The 18,756-nt window shown below is 38.6% G+C and overlaps 1 protein-coding gene across 3 annotated transcripts in view; it reads right to left on the bottom strand.

Annotated features, from left to right (window-relative positions):
- Nucleotides 1-18,756, bottom strand: part of STARD13 (StAR related lipid transfer domain containing 13) — a 286,278-nt gene that overhangs the window by 224,779 nt on the left and 42,743 nt on the right. For all 3 annotated transcript variants that reach the window (XM_041416096.1, XM_041416099.1, XM_041416097.1), the window contains exon 2: nucleotides 16,265-17,178. In XM_041416096.1, coding sequence (XP_041272030.1) covers nucleotides 16,265-17,020 — 756 coding nt within the window. In that variant the 5' untranslated portion in view covers nucleotides 17,021-17,178. The remainder of the gene's footprint in view (nucleotides 1-16,264; nucleotides 17,179-18,756) is intronic.

Below are 18,756 nucleotides of genomic sequence, written 5' to 3'. Positions count from 1 at the left end.
CGGGGGCGCGCCCTAGCGGTCAGGGAGGGGAGCGCGCCCCGCCGGGCAGGGGCGGCGGGAGCCGCTGGAGCAGCGCTGCGGGACCGGCCGTGCCTCGCTCGCCGGCCCCGCACCGGGAGGCATCGGCCGCACGGGCTCTGTGAGGAGAAAAGACGCCGCCAGCGGGGAGCGGCTCCTGCAGGTGGCGAGGCTGAGCCCCGCAGCCGCCGCCCGCTTGCCCGTGGGAGCGCTCGGCCCGTCCCTGCTGCCTTCGGGGGCGCGGCGGCTGCAGGGGAGGGGACGAAGGACCGCCAGGGTGCCCGGGGCCGGAGGGGCCCCTGAGCTGGCCCTGCCTCCGCCGTGCCCCGAGAGGAGCCTCCCCCGTGGTGTGGAAACTCTTTCAGCCGGGTCTGGCTTCGCCCCTCCAAGAAGTGACTTTTCCATATGCCTCAGGTTCTGCTTATGCCAGAGCACTTCAGCGGAAAGACCTGCCTCATGCCTTGGCTGGCCTGCGGTCGTGCTGCTGATGCCTTGGCTGCACAGCTAAGCAGAGGTATACAAGGCTAAAAAGTAATCTGAAGCAGATCTTTCATTTCTGGGCCCCTCAGTGCAAGAGAGACACAGAGCTCCTGGAGCGGATCCAGCAGAGAGCATCTCTCTTCAGTGGAAGACTACAAAGTGTATCAAGGGAGTGGAACACCTCTCTTGGCAGGAAAGGCTGAGGGAACTGGCCGTGTTCAGCCTCGAGAAGAGACAACTGAGAGGGACTGCATCAATTCTATGAGTATCTCAAGGGAGGGTCAGAGGATGGACCAGGCTGTGCTCCATGATGCCAGGCAATTGGACAAGAGGGAAGGGGCAGAAACTGATGCACAGGAAGTTCCACCTGAATATGAGGGACTTATTTCCTAAAATTTTCACTGTACAAGAGACAAAAGTGGTGGCCCACTATAAAACTAAGGATGACATAACACCAGTATAATTTTTTAATAGCTGCTGATGAATTTATTTATGTGTACTAATTTGTCAGGCAGTGGGAAGTTACCACTAGGTAAAGCACATATTGATTGTCCCTTGCCAGAGTCATGGAGGGGGGTGCTGGGGGCATTCTGAGGGAAAGGAAGTAGAGAAGACATTGGCAGTGTTGGGAAAATAGCAGGAAGTAGAAACTGGAAATAATACAAGAACAGGAAAGGACTGGAGTATGATGAAAAGCAGTGAGAGGTGTGGAGTGGTTTGGGCAACAGGAGGTCCTGGAAGGGGTGAGGCAGGAGGCATTAATTCTGCAGAATGTCAGGGTGATAGTCTTAAATCTGAAAAGCATTTTGGAACAATTAATTACTTTTATGAGATAATCATCATGGGGTGATTAGGTGACTTCTGCAGAAACAGTAGGACAATAAATTATCACTTCCTATCCTGAGATGCTTGATTTTATAAATGACTTTTTTTCCCTTGTGAAGAGCAACTAGTCCCTGATGAAGGAACTGAAGAAAAATACATTGCAAGGGTTGTTCAGAGCTTATTTGCTGATTTTATAGGATTGGTGTCATTCATCTCACATGCTCTTTTTCATAAGCAGCAAAGGCGTTTCTCAACAGCTTCTGTTTAGGTGTCAGCCTTGCTAGGTTGCTCCTTGCAGAGCACTCAGGCAAAGCAGTGAACTTCATTCTGTCTCTTGTGCACAGGGATCAAGACAGGGATTTAGGCCTAAATCCCCCCTGGATGTTAGGCAGGGGAAGAATAGTGGATTAATAAACAGTCACATAAAAGAAAATTATTTTTTGTGGCAAAATTGCAGCAGATGAGTGCATTTTTGAAAATCTTTTCTGAAAAAAAACCCCAGAATGACGAAGGAAACAAAATACTTCTGTAACTAAAACTGCAGTGTAACACAAACAATACATTATGTATTTAAGTTTTGAGTTGGCCAAAGTTAAAGGGAGGTGGGAGTAAGTTTGAAATCAGAAATACCATTGTGCTTGGTGACTAGATAAAACTAGCTCCAGGTATAATTTCTAGTACATGTACATTTCTCAGTTTTAATGTTTTATCTCCCCTTGTTTTGAACAGGCTGTGGGTTGTAGCATTTCAGTTATAAGGAGCTTGTCAAAGTGACATAAGGACACTGATCAGAGCAACAAATAAATCTCCTTGTATAAATTTTTGGAAGTGAGAACGATGAGTAAAGAGGCACATTTTTCTTTTCATTGTCTTAAGTTTCTTAAATGCCTGCACTTAATCAGATGAAATCTCCCTCTGGAGCTCTTCAAAGACATCAGTGTCTTTAACTCAACTGTGTAAGAAATTTATGTGCTTCATTTGACAGCCTGCTTTCTCTATAGCATGGAAACTGGATATGTTCCCTAACACCCAGATCCAGATAATATTCTGCTGATGTCTTAACTCTCTGTTAAGACAAGACGTGCTGCCCACTTGCACTCCTTCTGGTCTTCCTCCTACATCCCATTTTCTCTGGAAGAAAATTTTAAGAGCTGCAAACCTACTCCAGCAGCCCCCATAGATGATCAGGAACCATAGATATTTAAATACCTGAGTGTCAGAGAATTAATCACCTAAACTACAGAGATCAGATTTCACTCCTCCCTGCCTAGTAAAACTGGCAAAAGCTTTTAACCTGAAGAAGCAAAGGGTCTTACAGATAATGTTCTGAACAAGCCATTGACTGTACCTGGGACACGTCTTGCAAGTCACCTCTCTGTGTCTCTGTTTGGGATTTTTTTGCCATCTTTTATTTGGTAAACTGAAGTATCTATTTCTGCTACCTGCCTATGCTAAAAGCTACAGCATCAGGTGTGTTACTATAATAATCTGCTGTGGTTTATGCTTTTTCTTTTTTCTCTAAATGACAAGAATAGCCATGAAAAATGTAGAAACTAAGAAGCTGAAGGAGTTGGGCAGAATTTAAATGCTGAATTAAGATATTCACATAATGCACAAGAGCAGTCATCCCTTATTAATGTAGTGTGTAGTTTTATATTTTTAATTATTAATGCTAGTTATGTACCTAAAGTGTTCAGAATTTGAAATACATTTCAGAAGAAATACATAAATATTCAGAAGAAATACATAAATACCATGTGAGTGATCAAAACAACTTTCAGAACTTTAACTATTCATGGTATTTGTACTTATTGATGATATCTGTAAACAGCTGAAGCCCTGTCTTGCTAGAATTAAAAAATAAAAAAGGAAATGTTGTGAAGTAAATGTTGTATTATTACAACATAATGCTGACTGCATTTGGTGAGTGCATATATGTATAATACTGACTGCATAATATTTTGCTGCTCCTGGACATCTTACTTTATGAAGACTCTTTTGTGACTTTTTTTAGTCACAAACAGAAACAAAATAGTGACTATATATTTTAGCATGTCTTTTTAACTTGGGAAGAAGATAGCTCAGTTAGAAAACCTAAAACACTTTCTGTTAAACAAATCAGTTTGATCTCAATTTTTGAAGAAAAGGTGCTTTGATAAAGCAGCCTTAGGCATTGTTCCTGAAGGAAAATAATAGTTTATGTGTTCCCAGAGCTTGTAAACATATTGCTTATACCACCTAAGTGTTTTTGTATAACACAAAAGTTGGAAAATAAGGCCTGGAGATCAAAAAAATATCTTGCTGTAAGAGTATGATGCACACTAAATAGCAAAAACTGCCGTTATCAGAACTTTAAAGTTCAGTCATGTTCCCTGTCCCTAGCTTCAAACACCATCTCCTGGAATGAGGGTTGAGGGACAGCAATGATCTGTAGCAACTACTTTTAAAATGTACAAAAGTTCTGCAAAACCTTCAAAATACAAATGCACTGAAGAAGTTCTGAGGCAGGTGAAGCTGAAAACATGAGCCTGTCCCAGGGTTTCACTTACCAAGAGTTAGCCTGACTATTATTGACTTCCAGTTCTAACATAACTTGTATTTTGGAGTACTTTAGTTTTATTTGTATTTGCCTGGCTCTTTGTGAAGTACCTTAACTGAAAGCATTCAAAAATTCTGTTTATCCTTGTTAAGGTATTTGGTAAGCTTTATTTATAAAAGTAATGGTTATTAAAAGGAGCAGGAAAATATTAGTATTTGGAATTACTAGGAGAATTACAAGAAAGAGCGAAAAACCTCTACTGTGGGATGATTACCAGCAGTGATAATTATATTCGCAAATGTTTCAGTTCCCTGTGATATGGCATATTTTAGAAAAACCCCATCAACCACAAAAATCCACATAAAGATATCTATTGGTATAACTCTGCAAATAACTGAAACCAAACAATTCCTAGGCTAATTCGAGGATTTCAGCTAGTTTCTCCAGTTACATACTTCAAGGAAGTGAATTTTGAAATGCAGGATACTTCATAGCAATAATAAGGAAAATCTTGCTAGGAAAATGCAGTATAATGTACAATTGCATGCCTTGCAGGTTTAGGAAGATCTCTAGATATCCTTGAGAGAAAAGCATTATGTGCACCTGGGCTATATCCAAATGTGCAAGGATAAAAGCTGGAAGGATCATAGTTTGTATTTTAGCACACAGTCGTAATGCAATGCTTGAGGAACTTAAAAAAGTGACAAGTTCTCCATTGCTTTCCAATACTGCTCACCTCTGTATAGTCCCAATTATGATATTGCCACCCATAAAAAACCCAAAAACCCAAACATCAAACCAAAACCCTAAAACCCAAAACAATTCCAAAGGGAATTGGTCTAGACAACTCTTGAATGGGAAAATGTGCATAAACTGATCAATGTTTATTGAAACAGCCTGGTTGCAAGCCCACTCAACATATATTTGAGTTTAAAATTTAAAATGCCAAAGTGATAACAACTGCATATCTGACATGACAAGTGTTTTTCTTTTCTTTTAATTGATATTTGTCAATGCATCAGACTAGAATTACTTTTCAAAGACAGCTTAATTTTGACAACTTTCCTCTGGGTAAAATACCTTTACCTGCCAAGCTCCTTAGAAGCCCACCTAGCAAGCTGCTGGAGGCTCCTGACATATCACAGCCAGGGTAAGGAATTTTTCATGGTCATAGAGAATTTTGAATATTTGGGGAGTTTTTTTCTGAACTAAAGTAACCCCAAATTTAAAAATAATTACTGCCTTTGCAAAATGGAATGCTTTTATTTGTCATGCTATACCTAGGAGGCTGGGGGTTTTGATATATATTGCCAATTTTAAATTGGATGCATAAACCAAATGTTCCTTCTTAAATTTGTACAGTTTTCAACCATACTTACTACTCTTACAGATTCCTTTTAATTTGCATTAGAATTAAATGCTGTGTGTTCCAAGGTGCTTGCGTGAACACTCTGGCATTTGCAACCATTTGAACACAATTTCCAAACAAGCAAAAAGCACACATTAAGAAGGCCTAGTCTTTTTTTATTATTATTTTAGCTTAGATATCTTAATTCTGTTTAATGCAACTTAAACTTATCTTCTTAAGAACTTTTTACAAAACTGGAAACATTGCACACAGGAGAAGATGATCACAGATAAAAACTCTAAATGTATACATTCCAATTTATAGCAATTCTAACTATTTTAGAGTTTGCTGTTATTTTTTGTTTGTATTCATGGTAAATTCTTTTGAAGAATTTACCATGAATACAAACATACAAATTGAAGAAGTGGCAATTTTAGAGTTTGCTGTCTGTCATTCACATGCGAAATGCAAGCTTTGTCATGTCTGAAAAGTTTGGTTTCAAAAGTGTTTTCTGAACTTCTATAATTTGTTTTTGCCTTTATTTCAGAAAGAGCTGAGTTTGTCTGTGCTTGCTTGGAATACTGGGGGTTTCCCACTAAGGCTTCTTAATCTCATTTCTCTCTTTCAATTTTTTTTCCTTTTTTTTTTTTTTTTTTTTTTTTTTTTTTTTTTAACATCAGTGGCATTATGTGTCCCCCAAGACAAGGCTTGGACAATTCAAGATAGCACTTGATCTGTTCTACAAAAAACACAAACCAGAGTGGTATCTTGATAGCCCCTTTGCATTAGAAATGCATCATAGTATTGCAACTTTTATTTTAAAAAAAAGCCCCAGGGTCTTTGGAATGTTTCTGTCTTCCAGGGGTAATCTTTTTTAGTTTAATCATCTTTTATCTCACAAACATGATAATTTTCCAAATATCACAAGTTATTTGTAATACCTTGGGAAAATCTACAACACAGCAGATAAAAGTACAGCTTGAGGTGAACTCTCACAGTCTAGATCCTTAGTTGCACAAATTCTCAGTACTCCACTTCCCCTCAGTTTAGGCACCTATTTTGGCATGTTAATAAAAGGCAGTCTGTATATTCTTCCTTCTAGTTACTGGCTTTGTGTACTTTTCTCTTGATCTTGATATGTGGTGTACATCGTAAAGAATAAAATGCATACAAGTTGAAGTGTTCTGTTCTGTTGCTTCTTGGCAGGTTTAGCAGCTTTTTTTTTTTTTTTACATTTTCATTTAAGTAAATGAGACCCCAGACTAACTGCCAAGGCTTTTGCCACAGTGAAAAGTCCTCATTATGTAAATACTGAAATGTCACCATTATACTGCTTGGATAGAAACAAATAAATAGTAACTGCAAACCTTACAGTAGCATATCTACCATATTACTTATTGCTTCATCACAAAGATTGGATTAAAGCCAAACAAAGTTTCTCTGCACATACATTAGAAATGAACTGTTAAATCTGTGATGCTAAAACATTACCTATTCTAGACCTGATCTTTGAAACATTGGATTGATAGTCTAAATGCCAAAGAATTTCAGAATCCATAGAAAGCACACATAAAAAGAGCCCAGTAATACAATACCAGGCAAAAACCTGGTGAGATTTTACTGAAGTTAATTTCTGGAAGAAAAAATATTTGAAATGCAGACATAGACTTCAATGTCCTGTCTGATTTATTTCAGGAGAACTCCAAGCTAATACAGAGAAGATTTTCCTTCTCTGCATTGCAAAAGTCTTAGCTCTAAGATAATTCAAAACTGGGCAAGAGTTTTACAATAAATCAGTTTGTACAAAAGCTTGTATAGAAAGAACAATATGTTTCCATTTTTATTACAATTTGAAAAAAAATACTCCATACTTGGAGAGATTGTTAAGGAAAGGCTTGAGGCTTATGACACTTTCCTATAGAAAGTAACTACAGAAGAATGTTGTAAAATGAAATCTGAGATCCATCAACTCTCAGTGAAGTTCATGACATTGAAAATTTTTAATGTATCTCTAAATTGGGTTCAGTCATGGATCTCAGTGTTCACACAGATTTCTGGTTGTATGGTAGCCTGCGATGTGGCCGTACCAAAAAATGGTCATAGATCCCTTAGCGTGTCAGATCATATCAGTTGGGGTCCCATGGCCCTACCAAAGAAATATGTCTGTTACAATATCAAGCTAACATTACTTTATTAAACTTTCATGGCAAGGACAGAGGATCCTAGCTGTGTCACTACTCTGATTTTCATTAACTGGGCATGTGTAACCTAGGAAGAAGTTTCAAAAGCACCTGAATGTCTTATAGGAAGTGCTTACAATCTTCTGATGGGATTTCTGTGTATGAAGAAATCTGTAATTCATTTTTCTTAATCCCTTTCAAGAACTTTTACACATTACAAAATATACTTTGTGAGGTTGATGATTCAGTAAAGTTCTGTTTCTTTCTGGTGATTTGTTTTTTTTTTCCTCTGCTATACTGCAGTTCTATTGGCTGACTTGAAAAGCATACCAAATCCTCGTTTGTCAGCCTGAGCAGCTTTAAAATGCAACCCTTCCCTGGTCTCCTTATCTTTTGTGCAAGTTTCTGATCTCACAAGTTCTGCTTACTGCCCATCCCACAGTTTATCCAGTGTCTCCATCTGTCCCTTGAAGAAATATCTTAATTTCAATGATAAGCAGGTTAACAGATTTCTACATGTTTCTTCTGGTTCCCCACACCTAAGACTCAGTCTGTAATTCTCACAGGTGCCTCTTCCCATGCTCAGGCAGAGGAATGTTGTTCATCACAGCCTTGACTTAGACAGGGCATATTTTCTGTTGACTTTTTCTCTCCTTCTATAGAGATGCATGAAACACTTGAATGGGCTCACATTTCACAGGTTCCAGATATGCTGAGATACTTTTCAAGAAGAATCTTGATACACCTTTTTTATTTCATAAGCACATAATCTTTTTTTTTGTGTGTTTTCTGGCAAGACCAATAGTAATATTGCTCTTTCCTGAGGTGACCTTATGGTTTTAAAATATTCAAATACACAATAAATAAAGTAGTCAATATTTGGGAAAAAAAAACATAACTCACAAGTAGTGAATATTGTCTCCCTTTTGTATAAAATATCTGTTAACTATTTAGTCTTCTGAAGCTTTACAGATAAATAAAAAAAAAAAACCATAAATATAAACAATAAACAGTGTACTAATGCTCTTGAACACGCTAAAGCAGGGGTTCCCAAAATGCTGTTTGTGACGTCTTTCAGTGTGTGTGCGTGGGCTTTGATGACACTGTGCAAAAAAAATCATTGGCAATTCATTATCTTCGTGGAAGGACAGCTATAAAGTTCTACACATTAACCTGAATGGTCCAAGGGTTTCACACTGTGCAAGGTAATTCAGTAATCTCACCTTCTATAATACATATATTGTATATATATAATACATGTATAACCTAATTCAACACCAAGTTGAAATGCACTTTATAAATTTTCTAAAGGAATTTGAAAGTCAAGATGAGTTGTCCTTTTGACTAATTATCCAATTTTCTTCATTAGTTTACCCTAATTTTAATTTTCTCAGACTTTCACTATGTCAGTAATTTATACTATCTCCTACACATTTTTAGAGTGATGGTATTCTGCAAACTGCATAAGAATCAACTGCAATGCAACCCTCTGAATTTTTTCAGTGTTAGTCACCCCATCACATGGAGATTTGTTTATCAGCTCTGCTTTTGACAAAGAACAGGTTGTGTCCCCTCATGTAATAACTTTTCCTCAGGAGGATTTTGGCAGAGCCCAAGCTGAAAGGGACTGCTCAAAATAGTCTGTGAGATGTATTATACAAAAACCAGAGTGACTTCCTTTCTCCAACCTCAACCCTATAGACACTGATGCCTGCAAAGAAGATCTTGTGATTTAAAATAAGTGTATCTGCTAATGGCAAGTAGTGTATCTTTTCTAGGGCCATATACATTTTTATTTTTTAATTCTATATTAATCAACAATGAGTGATGTATGTTTATTAAAACAGGCAAGCAACATGCAAGTATGCTGGAGAGATAAAGGGCGGTAATTTTGATAGCATCTACATGTTCTCCTATGTGATTTCAATATAAGAATTCTTTTCAGTATGATTTTTATGCATATCCTTAAATTACTCCTCTTCTTATAACTTTACTGTTATTTTCCAAAGTTCCTATAATTTCTCAGTAGAAACAGTGATGTAGCTAATGTCCACAACAAGCAGGACACAAGAAATGCCACATTGTAATGGGAAATGGTTACACTATTAGGAATACTGAGGTGACAGAAAAAAAGTACTCCACGCAAAATGCTATATTCAACATTAGTCCTTCAAATTTGTGAAGCTAATAAAAAATCCTTTCATTAACTTAATATTTAAAGTCCCTAAGCCAGCATTTATCTGACTCTTAATAGTAAAGAGCTGATTGTGATTATTTATTGACTGACAATAATGCATCATTGTTAAAGTAATAATCAGTTCTCCAACCCCTTTTCCAAGCAGGCAGAAAATAAGCATAAACACTAAAAACCTTGCAAAGTTTGAGTCACCATGTTCTTATCTATCAGCTCTCGAGAATATGTCAGTGAAATACAGAAAGTACAAATCTTACAGGCATACAAAGGAAATTAGAATGTACAAAGCTTAGTGCATCACTCCTTTCTTAGACAAGTAATTTCCCATTTTTCTCCCCTTGATAGCCTGTTCTCCCTGTCTATTGTTATTTCAGTATTCAGCTCTCCTACCTGGGTAGATTTCCAATGTCTGCAGAAGATGACTGAAAGGAGATAATAACTGTATTATTCCTCATGAAGAAGTCATCACAAGTTTGCAACCATTCTCCTCCTCTAGCTTTGGAGTCTCAGTTTCATAGGGTAAAATGAAGTACAAACTTCCAAAGTATGGGAGGAATGAGAGTAGGAATTCATACTTTACTCTAATATGTTCCTCTCTAGTTGTTGCTCCTGTACAACTGAATTAGAGAAGAAGATACTGTTGCAGGGCAATTTTCAGGTATCTTGAATTCCACCTAAGTTCCACTGCCTCATTAAAGAAAACAGAATAACACCTCTCAGAAAAGTGCTTCAGAGTGGCTAAGCAAGGCACTGAGCAGAGTGTAAGCCATGCAAGTACAAGGGTAAGAAGCTTACTTTGGCAGCTGTAAAATACCTGATCACAGATGTAGGCTTGACTGCTGCTCAGTTTTGATCATTTAAATTGAATGAACTCAATGTAATCTGGATAATGAAAATTCACAGGATCACAGAGTCATTAAGGTTGGAAGATACCTTCAAGATCATCTAGTCCAACCAGCAACTCAGCACCACCATAATCACCCCTAAATCAGATCCCCATGTGCCACATCCAGATGTCTCTTGAACACTCTCAGAGATGGTGACTCTGCTACCTCCCTGGGCATGTAATTCCAATGCTTAGCCACTCTTTAGGTCAATTATTTTTATAACATCTAATCTGATCCTCTCCTGGCACAACTTAGGGCCATTTTCTCTTGTCCTTTCCCTTGAGATATGTCAGAAGAGACTGACCCCCTCCTCACAATATCCTCCTTCCAGATGGCTGTAGAGAGTGATGAAATCTCCCCTGAGCCTCCTTTTCTCCAGGCTAAACACCCCCAGCTCCATCAGTTGCTCCTCATCAGACTTGTGCTCCAGACCCTTCCACAGCTCCATTGCCCTTCTCTGGACATGCTCCAGGCCCTCAATGTTCTTCTTGTAATGAGGGGCCCAGAACTGAACACCAGATTTGAGGTGTGACCTCAGCAGTGCTGAGAACAGGGGACAGTCACTGTCCTGATCCTGCTGGTCACACTATTGCTGATGTAGGCCAGGATGCCACTGGCCTTCTTGGCCACCTGGGCACACTGCCAGGTCAGATTCGTTGTCAAAGATTTAAAACTTTCTCATTACTTTCTCATAGGGTATGATTACTTGATTAAAATACTTACAAGTCACACAGAAGAATACATATATTTTAAGGAATGATGATTGACTTTAAGGACTATGGCTTTTGAATAAATTATATGGGATTTATCTTCTCTTCTTGTGAGTGCAGCAACTGACAGGAGAAGACTGACCAATGTCATCTATGTCTAGATTTCTTTATGGCCTTTGACACAGTCCCCCATGACATCTTTATCTCCAAACTGGAGTCAGAGGGATTTGAAGAGTGGACTGTTTGGCTGATAAGAAATTGGCTGGATGGACACAGCCAGAGAATTGTGGTCAATGGCTCTATGTCCAGGTGGAGGCCACTGACAAGTGCTGTCTCTCAGGGCTCTGTCTTGGGACCTGTGCTCTTCAATATCTTCATCACTGACATCGACAGTGAGTTTTCAGGTGACACAAAGCTGGGCAGTGCAACAGAAGGACAGGATGCCACGCAGAGGGACCTGGACAAACCTGAGAAGTGGGCCCACAAGAACTTCATGAGGTGCAACAAGTCCAAGTGCAAGGGGCTGAACATGCATCAGGGCAATCCCAGGCATGAGCACAGACTGGGAGAGGAACTCATTGAGAAGAGAAGAACTTGGGGTTTCGTGTAGAGGAAAAGCAGGACATGAGCCAGCAGTGTGTGCTCACAGCACAGAAAGCCAACTGCATCCTGGGCTGAATCAAGCAGACAAGATGAGGGATAGATGCTATGGAAACTTCCATATTGCATTTCAGCAAATTATTCCAGCCTAAATCTTGTGATTTAAGCTGATACAATGATTATCAAACTTTTCATTTGGCAGTGAATAATGAGGATAAAATTTACCTAACTGTAGTACAAGGATGGAACGAGGAAATTAATGACAGTAAGTGAATAATCAAGGAAAGAGAAACTGATCATCCATTTTTTTCCCAGTAAATGACTGTTTTCTGAAATAATTTTCAGAGTTCAGTTTCCTTGGCTTTAAATATCAAGAACAATGGAGCTTTCACAAACCTCCTTTATGACACTGTTTTCCTTGAAGATTTACTGAAAAGTGATGGCACAGCTCCCCTGCTAACACAATACAAAGCTGCACACTGAGGCTGTCTCTGACATTGTACTGGCCACTCCCATGCCTGTGCAGCCTGCTCCAAAACTCTTTGAACTTACAGTCTGAAGGCCAATTCCTGACAAAGATATTCATTGTGAATGCTACCTTAATTACCTAAATTATCTGTTTCGGTCATCTTGTCTCTCCTGGGGAGTGGCATCTCACTGTGTTTGACCCAGCTGAACAGGGTAACATTCAATGCAAATATTAGTCCATCATTATGGTGCTTTAAACAAACAAGCAGATTTGGTTTAGATCTTCCTAAATGCGTTGAAAGAGGCATGATGTAAATATGAGCACAGACAGGGAGGCTGCAGAGGGGTTGCTGGAGCACCTAGCAGTCCTAATGGTTACTTTAAGCAGTTCCTTTCCAGCATGTGGCTTTCCTGACTTATCCCATTGTCTCTCAAGGGAGAGAGAAACAATAAAGGAAGCTGTGAGAACTCTATTAGGTGCCCTAAATAATGTCAACAGCAACAGAAACCTTTTTAGCTCTTCCAGTTGCTAATATGGGCTGCCTAAATAAACTATTTGAAATTGCCCCAGAAAAGATTTTCAGTTTGCTGCTGTGTTGGTAGGACTATGCTTGTCTCTTTGCAGCAGCCAACAATATTAGCAGGATTTGTATACAATCCCTGGAGTGAGGGAAGTTCCATGACAATTCACACTGTCAAAGGTATGATTTCATAATACTTTCTTATTGCCTAATATCTGTCAAATACCTTCAATAATTATTTACTTGCCTGAAACGTTACTCCTGAAAGTAGCACATATTGTTTTCAGGCTTGTAAGCATAGAATAAATTTAAGGACGGAAAGTTGAATAGTAGCTCCTGGTTAAAGGTGATCTTCAGCTGTGTCCTGCTCAGTAAAGTTTGAAGAAATTACAATCTAGAAAAATGTTATGTTTCAGAAGCTATTCTGAATAATTTATTGCCCCTGAACACAGAGCTGGCTGCATGCACAAACACCGTATCAAGTTTGATATGGAGACTTGAAGTTAAACAAGCAAGGAAAAATGGCTGAAGGTGCCACTTCAGAGCTGCAAAAGAATCTCTGGACAGAACTAACCAAATAATCATAGAATTATTTAGGTTGGAAATAGCCTCTGCCATTAGCCTAAGTATTTGGGAAGAGCTGCATTGGACATTAAATGTACTGCTGATTGCAGACTCCTGACAAAGAAAAACAGATTGCCAAATTTAGATTTTTTGAGAAAGCACAGGAAATATATGTGGAACTGCTGTAAGGGTGGAAACTCAGGGACCATGCTGAATTCATAAGTTGAACAGAAGTATCATTTATCTTGTACCACTCAGAAGAGGCGGAAGCTTTTGGAAAAAAAGAAAGAGCATTTTTTTTAAAGGGCATCACTATATGAATTGTTTTCAGCAGTTTCTTCCACTTGACAGAGTTGGCAGCATACACAAATTGAATTTTTTCCCTCTTCCCTCTACTTGTTTACTGCTCAATGCACTTAAAGGTTTGTCTCTACTTATTAATTAGAATGAAACAAGAAGTTCAAGAGTTGTCACCTAAATGAGTGCAGCAACTATTTAAGAGGAGACAGGGACACTGACTCTTTTTGTGGTGACTGCCTGCAAGGGCCAGCACTTCCATCTTGGAGAAGGTGATAGCCTTTCCTCCTTTCTGGAGCTCAGATAGGAGGTTTGCAGTCAGTAACAGGTGCATCTGGGTAAGAGTGCCCCTGCAGGATCTTAAACAAAAAATCTTAAACAAAATTTCACTGTGAACTCCAGCAGCAAGGATTTAGTCAGGATCTTGTGCAGGGTGCTCTGGTTGATTGTATCTGTAGGGCCAAAGTAATCTGTCTATTATGCGATTTTTAAGTTTAAGGTTCAGCAGTAACAGTTCCCCTTGTCAGGATTTTTACCCCATGTTGTCTTTATTTATTTAATTTCTTTCCACTAGAAAGACATTTCTCCCTAACACCATTTCTAAACAATAGAAATAAGTAACTTGACAGTAACATACATTTGCTTCTACCAGAGTCATGGCGGGGAGATTTCAGTCTGCATAGCAATGCATGACTGCTGCTAAAATTTGAGAGACAAGACAATCTTAATATTTTAATTTTTTTTTAATTCTTGGAGGCTTTCCTTGAATGACGCATACTTATTTACATAGAAAAAATCAAAACCAGGACTGAAACATTGCATCCAATTTTTGAAATGTTTTGACACATTTACTGAGATTTACTAGGTAATTTCACATGCTTGTCTGGCAATTTATAATTCATTATTTTGCACTACAAGCTGCATCCTTGAGTGTATTTTATGGCATAGACATAAAGTAAACTAAATGACAACATCTCCTGGCATCTCCCTTTTATCCATAGGAATGACCTTCAGTAAAGAAAATGCAAAAGGATGTTGTGCATCCATTTTGAGATATATTATTTTCATTAATGTGAATGTTTCTGAGTAAATGAAGAAGTAAGTCTTGGCTTAGGTTAGAAGAACAATGCAATTACTTAATAAACCATATGTCATGAGAATCAGGGTCAGTATTGCATCAAAAGTTGCACTGTTTGGGAACCATCTTTGAGCCTTGGTCTTCTAATATTATCTGCTGAGAAAAATTTCTAAAAATCTGGCTTATTTCTTCATGCGCTGATGGGTTTCTGTGGTGAAGTTGGGATATGTATGAAATGCAGCACAAAACTCCCACTTACTTGAGGGCATAATTAGTCACCCCAAACTGGAGATAGATTAGTACTAAAGGAGAGAAGCAATTAAATATTTTACACCAAAGTTTTGATGTAAATATGGACATTATAGTCCAAACTATAACCCCTTCATTAATCAGAAATCAGTGAAGCAATTCTGTGTTATAAGCACTAGAAGTAAAAGGACAACTGCAGGCGGAGTAAAATAAAACACAGTGGGTAAAAGACTACAGGACTACAGCCTGCTTTTCTAGGCATAGAGCAGATTCAGATGAAAAATAACTTTTAAAAGCTGGAGGAAGGAGAAGAGAGGATGGAAAGGAATGCCTGGCCTGCAGGTTAAGATCAATTTGTGCTGCAAGGTGGGGAACATTGGAATTCTAAGGCTTTGGGTTTGCCCACTATTTTGAGTCACTTCTTATTTTTGTAGTAGAACTGAACTTCTCCAGTGATAAATGTGTTTAGCTCCAGTCATTTTGTTTGTCACAAGCTGTGAGCAGGGGGAAACCATGCTTATTGTCCAGACTAGAGACAGTTCAGCTGGGAGGCTTCTGTTCCTCCAGTTCCAATAAACAAAGTTGATTTACTCAAAGTTTTTGGGTTTTTTTCTGGAAAGGTTATATATAGTTGGATGATTTTTTATTACCCAGGGTTTTTCATTTTGTCCTGAAAATGTATTTTTTCATTTTGGCCACTGGTCTATAGAACTTCATGATATATAACAGCACAGATTAAAAAAACACAGAAAAACCCAACCAACCAACCAACCAACCAACCAATTGTTATATACCCTCTTTAATTTGTCCTCCATATTGTTTTAATGAAATAATAGTACAGAAAACAGTTATTAAGTGGAAACAGTGCTGTTGCTTAGGTGGCTCAGTGCTACAGTGCCCCCACACTAAAAGCCTGTTTTTCAGCATGAAGAAATATATTCTGCTCTAGGACTAAATGTGAGCTCTATCCCTTTGGAACAGTCCTTAGACTGTGTGCTGTACATGGCATGATATATGATCTTGTAGGAATGGAGGAAATGGAGCTAATGTTCCCATTTAAATAGAAAAGAAACCAGAAAACCAAAGTTTGAAGTTCAGGCTAATAGAAGTGTGGTCAATGTGAAGTAAGATTTGTCTAGTGAAAAAAACTAGTATACTTTTACTGTAGGTTTAGGTTCTTAATTTTGTAATTCACAATAATTATCACCCTATAACAATTGACACAACTCGTTTTCCTTCTGTAACCAACCCTAAATGACGCCACTTATTTGAAACACACTTGAAACTAAAGAGTAGCTTGTATTACCTCCAGCTCCATGTGTTTTTCTTCTTTGTCATGGTCCTTCAATGCCTTTCCAGAATGATTATTGCAGCCTTCTACATGACAGATGTGCTGATATTTAGTAAGTTCGTGTTTAGCTTGCTTTCTTTGGGAAACATTCCTTCTCTGAAGGCCTTTGAAAAATGCCTCATACAGCGGCAGTTCTGTAAATGTGTCATGATCACCTCTGTTATCTGCTGCTTCCTCTTCAGAAGAAAAATCATCTGCTTCTCCTGTCTCGCAAATATGGAGCTTAGTGTCAGCTTCATGTGATAAAAATTCAAAATCAGAAAATGTGATAGCACATGGTTTGTGTTCTATGACTCTGATCTCATAATTTGCTTCTGGTTTCTTGTCTGAATTTTTTCCTGTGAGGACTGGCCATTCTGTGTGCAGGGGAAGGTTTAAAGGATCTTCCTTTGACACGTGCCTTGTAGAACAGGATAATTCTTCACAAAGGTGCTTTGTCTCAGGCTGGTTGGTGGCACTGGCACACCCTGCAGCCATGCCAAGTTGTAAGGATGTCTCATTGTGGTCCAATAAGGATGACGCAGACGGCAAGCTCAGCTCAGGTTCCAGTAACAAATTCCGAAATTCATATGGACTTGTCTGATTTTCTGTCTTTCTTTGGTATTCTTCATACTTTGTTTCCTTTGGAGTTCCCAGGCACTTAGCAGATACTAGATAAGGTGAGCCCTGTTCTTCTTCATGGATGTTAGTTTCCATTCCAATGGGTTTCATCCATCAGAGATCAAAATTACTTCATTCTTGCTTTTCTTAACAAACATAAACTTGCATATGTAGCCAGGAAATATATTCTTAGTTTTCCAAAACCATGATCACACAGTCATTATTAATGCTTGGAATCTCATATAAAAACATCTGAATCCTTTCAGCTTCTGAAAAAAAAATTAAAAATAATGACAACATGCTTGCAATGGAGCACACTAGCAAAAACAACCTTGAAACTTGAAATGTCCATATCAAATTTACTTCAGATTTACTTGTGCCTCTTCAAAAATATTTCATGTACGCAGATTAAATGAACTTAAAACACAAGAATTTTGACTTGTTTTGCTTAGAGACTGGGAAAGAAATGGCAAATGGCAAATGCAGAAATGTTTTTAATTAATGACTCTAAGTTGATTATTGACACAACAGTTCAGAATCATTGAAGTGATGTGAGACATATGCTTGTTATCTAAAGCATATGTCTCTATGCCTTTGTTCACTGTATTTTTTATTGTCTGTTAAGTCACTGACAAATTTTACATTGCTCTGATAAAGTTACTAAAATGCCATAGGAAAGACAAAGGGACAAAACACATGGAAATGTCATAGGAAAAACAGACAGAAAAGAAGAGGCCAGTACAGGTGTGATTGTCTCAAATTCAGTGAATTGCCAGAGCACTGCAGCACCTGCCCATTTCCAATAGATTTGAAAAGGAAAAGGAGGAGGCTAAGAATAACAGAGAGCTTCAGTACTACATCGGAGTTGGCCTTGTCTGCTTGAAGTGTTAACATCCATGCTCACACCTAGGCAGTGCACCTCCAATGCACTGGGAGAAGGGAGCAGCTGAAGAACTGATCTCGCATCACTGAGTAGCTTCTGTTCACCCATGCATGTCATTTACTTCTTGTGACAGATTGAATATTGGTAGTATTTATTTTAATGATTGTTTCAGTACTCCATCTGTGAGAGAGCAAAGCAGAACAGAAGCTTTTCAAAATAAAAAGAGAAGCTTAAGCCGTTGATATATGTGGCAAACCTGTCAGTGATGAGGAAGATGTGTCAGAAGGCAGCACTGTGACTGTCAAAGTGGAAAGCAAGCAAAGTAAGATGCTGGCATGTGATGTGCCTGTCACTGCATGTGCCATAAACTGAGCAATGCACACCAGCTAGGCATATTTTAGTGCTGGTTAGTGTATATTTCACTGTTACAGGCATGTCTTTGGTGATAGAAAGAATACTGTAACACATCCAGAAAATTTGGATTTATTGTATTACCTTTGTAATTTGAACTGCAGCTGTAAGAGATGAGAGCATGCAGGTACACACTGTTTATGTAGACCTCCCCTCAGCTATTGATAGCTATTTAAACGTCAGACATTATTGTAAACTGTCTAACCTCCTGCTGGAGTCAGTGGAGAGAGAAAAATGCTTCCAGAAGGTAAATGCTCTCACTTCTCTTTTTTATTTCTTTTGATATGGGAGAAGTCTCCATCCTGGCTTGACTGCCTAATACAAAACTATAGAGGATGTCTAGACAAAGAGCTTACACCAGTCATCCAGCCTTTACAGGGATGAGCAATGCCAAGAAGAATTTCAGCCCGTAGCTGTGGTACACAATAAAAATAGATTAATTCTCTATGCAGGAATGAGAGACCTACTCCTGAAGGCCTCATTTTCTCAGGTGCCTTAGGTTAGTGATCTACACAGAATTGACTTCACTTCCAGAAAGGGGAGAACTAATTAA

Source organism: Onychostruthus taczanowskii, unplaced genomic scaffold (genome assembly GCF_017590055.1).
Source record: "Onychostruthus taczanowskii isolate IOZ18803 unplaced genomic scaffold, ASM1759005v1 scaffold50, whole genome shotgun sequence".
NCBI classification, from domain to species: Eukaryota; Metazoa; Chordata; class Aves; order Passeriformes; family Passeridae; genus Onychostruthus; species Onychostruthus taczanowskii.
This window is presented reverse-complemented; position numbering and strand designations above follow the sequence as displayed.